Below are 2,875 nucleotides of genomic sequence, written 5' to 3' on the forward strand. Positions count from 1 at the left end.
GAAACTTTCCTCCTTCACCTTTAGAGCCACCCTCAAGGGTTTAAACAAGAACATGAAACATCTCAGTCTCTCATATTATGAGAAGAAGAAAACTATTGATGATCCTTATGCTCCTTTTGCATATAACATTTATGGATTTGCACTGGCACTTCAAGTGTGGACGTATGAGGTCATCCAAAACTTTGTCTCTAAATTCGCCAAAAAGAATCAGCTTAATGACCCTCTACGCCCAAGGTTGTTACTCTATCATTCCACCAGGAAAAACACCTTGATCAAGATAAAGTCTACCCTTGAGACCACGGATGTGACTGAGATGGAAGAGTCCTCCATGGAGAAGAGGTTATACAGTGGTGAGGAATTTGAACAAATGGACGAGACAACTGATGATTTTTTTGAGGGATTTACTGAAGGGAAGTTAATCAAAGAGGATTTTGATGAAGATGAAAGTGAACATGAAGAATGTACTCCCAAACCTACCCCCAGGAAGAGAAAGGTTGAAGCTACTCTCAAAGAAGCAATCAACTTGAAGAGGAAGCTTGCTTATGAATCGAGTCCGGCCCACATTCCTAGTCCCCCCACCGTGACGTCAAGTCCTCGGGCTCCAACACCTTTTGTTGGATGTAAATGTGATGAGCTGAAGGAGGAGCTGAAAGAGCTGAAAATAGAGTTGAAGGAGGAGCTGAAAACAAAGCTCATCAAAGAGCTGAAAATCACAATCAAAGAAACTCAACAAACTCACCATGATTCTCTGAAGAAGATGGTTTTTAGTATGTCCGAACAGTTGTTAGCTAAATCCAACAAAAGGATGGCCATATTATTAACCAAATTAGATGATATGGAGGAGAAGATGAAAAAAAGAAAAGCAAGGTGGACAAGAAGAAGGAGAAGACTGAGGTAAGATATTGAATTTTGCACTTTACGTTTCGCTAAGGACATATCTAACCAGTACCTATTTTGCAGGTGAAGGATTCTAAGGATGTGAAGGACGAAGAAGAGGAGAAGAGCAAGGTTGACCAGAATGAGGAGAAGACTGAGGTAATATAATGAATTTTGAACTTAACGTTTCGCTAAGGACATATTTGACCAGTACCTATTTTGCAGGTGAAGGATTCTAAGGATGTGAAGGTCGAAGAAATCGAAGAGGAGAAGATCAAGGTTGACCAGAAGGAGGAGAAGACTGAGGTAATATATTGAATTTTGAACTTAACGTTTCTCTAAGTACCTCGCGATTCGCTAGCTGCCTCGCGATTCGCTAACTACCTTGCGATTCGTTAAGTACCCCGCGATTCGCTAAGTACATATCTGACCAGAATGTTGCTATTTTGTAGAAGATGATGGCGATGCAGGTGGCTGATGTGGCTGTGGAGGATGATGAGAAGATGGATGATGTGAAGGTGGATGATGTGAAGGATGCTGTGAAGATGGATAGTGTGGATGATCTGAAAGTGAAGGTGAAGGATCTGAAAGTGAAGGTGAAGGATGAGGAGAGTAAGAAGAAGAAGGTTGAAGATGACAATGATGATTTCAAGTTATACAATACTCCTCCTAAAGAAAATTTTGGGAGGAGAGTGGGGAAGTCGAAAAAGATGACTCGTACATCAACCCTTCTTTGTCAAAACTGCCAAAGACAAATGATCCAATGAAAGTCAATCCCCTTCAAAAATTTGAAGATGAGCTGCTGGATAAAGTAAAAGAGTGGTTGGATGATCCAAAAACCAATGATGTAAAAAAGGATGTAAAGACTTGCGAAGTAGGGAAGGATATGTTTGTTAGAGTTCTAACAAGGTTGACATGGCTTGAAGACACTGTAAGTCATGCAATTCATTATTCATTATTAATGTCTTCGCGAGATATTTAGCGAATCGCTATGTACTTAGCAGTTCACTATGTACTTAGCGATTCGCGAGGTACTTAGCGATTCGCGAAGTACGGTTCAATGTTGTTTGATATATACTTAATGTATTCCTATTGTGTAGGAAATCGATGCATTCTGCCACCTATTGCGAAAAAGGATTGCAGAATATCCCAAGACATATAAAAATTCTAAAGTCGCAATAAGGGATTATGTATTGGCAGATAGAATAAGGCGAGAGCACAAGACTTTTAGTAAAGATCGTGCAAATTATCCAGTCAAAGAATTTAAAGATTATTACATGGGTTTAAAGCATAGATATATGCCTGAATGGTCAACAATCGACGATATATACGTGCCCGTGAACATAAGCCAAAAGCATTGGATTTTGTGTGTAGCACGTCTTCAAAAGAATCGCATTGACGTGTATGACTGCGATGCTTATATTTATAAGAATCTGGATCCTTATTTGAAACCGTTGTGTGAGATGATTCCACATGTATTTGCAAAGACAATCACTACAGGTGAGATGAAAAGGTATCCTCACTTCAACTTTCAATCCCCCATCCAACCCATAACATACAAACGGTTTCCACACCCGAAAGTCAAAACCGCAGCAGCTAAGGTAGGGGAAGTCCCAAGAGCAACCGAGAGTGGGGACTGTGGTGTATTCACGCTCATGTATATAGAATACTTGACTGCTAACCAAGGCGTGCAGAATGTGACCTCAGAAAACATGGAGTTTTGGAGGCAGAAGATGGCGGTCAGGTTATTCCATCAAATTATTGAACCTTAGTATTGTAAATTGGATAAATTATTTGATTTGATGTAATGTAAATGTAAATTATCGAACCTTTGTTTTGGAGACAACTTGAAGTAATGAAAATGTATTGTTAAAATATTTGAAGTTGAATTGTAAAATGTATATTCATATATTGAATTTTGCACTTTAGACTTGAAGATAACCTTCAATGTAAAAACAAGTGTAACTTTAACTTCCAGTTTCTCTAAGTACCTAGCGTT

General features: G+C 39.1%; 1 protein-coding gene across 1 annotated transcript; it reads left to right on the forward strand.

Moving 5' to 3' along the window:
• Nucleotides 1–367: 367 nt before the first annotated feature.
• Nucleotides 368–2,648, forward strand: LOC124930081. Its single transcript, XM_047470446.1, has 6 exons — nt 368–760; nt 961–1,035; nt 1,102–1,182; nt 1,329–1,451; nt 1,568–1,807; nt 1,977–2,648. Exons 1-6 carry the CDS (start codon nt 368–370, stop codon nt 2,646–2,648), a joined length of 1,584 nt encoding a protein of 527 aa, XP_047326402.1.
• Nucleotides 2,649–2,875: the final 227 nt, after the last annotated feature.

Source organism: Impatiens glandulifera, chromosome 3 (genome assembly GCF_907164915.1).
Source record: "Impatiens glandulifera chromosome 3, dImpGla2.1, whole genome shotgun sequence".
NCBI lineage: Eukaryota > Viridiplantae > Streptophyta > Magnoliopsida > Ericales > Balsaminaceae > Impatiens > Impatiens glandulifera.

Excerpts from the sequence above, each read along its gene's own strand:
- LOC124930081 (XM_047470446.1), top strand. The coding sequence starts at position 368 with ATGGACGAGACAACTGATGATTTTTTTGAGGGATTTACTGAAGGGAAG. Across the intron at positions 1,036-1,101 it reads AGAATGAGGAGAAGACTGAG|GTGAAGGATTCTAAGGATGT; the intron begins GTAATATAATGA and ends CCTATTTTGCAG. Across the intron at positions 1,808-1,976 it reads TGACATGGCTTGAAGACACT|GAAATCGATGCATTCTGCCA; the intron begins GTAAGTCATGCA and ends CCTATTGTGTAG.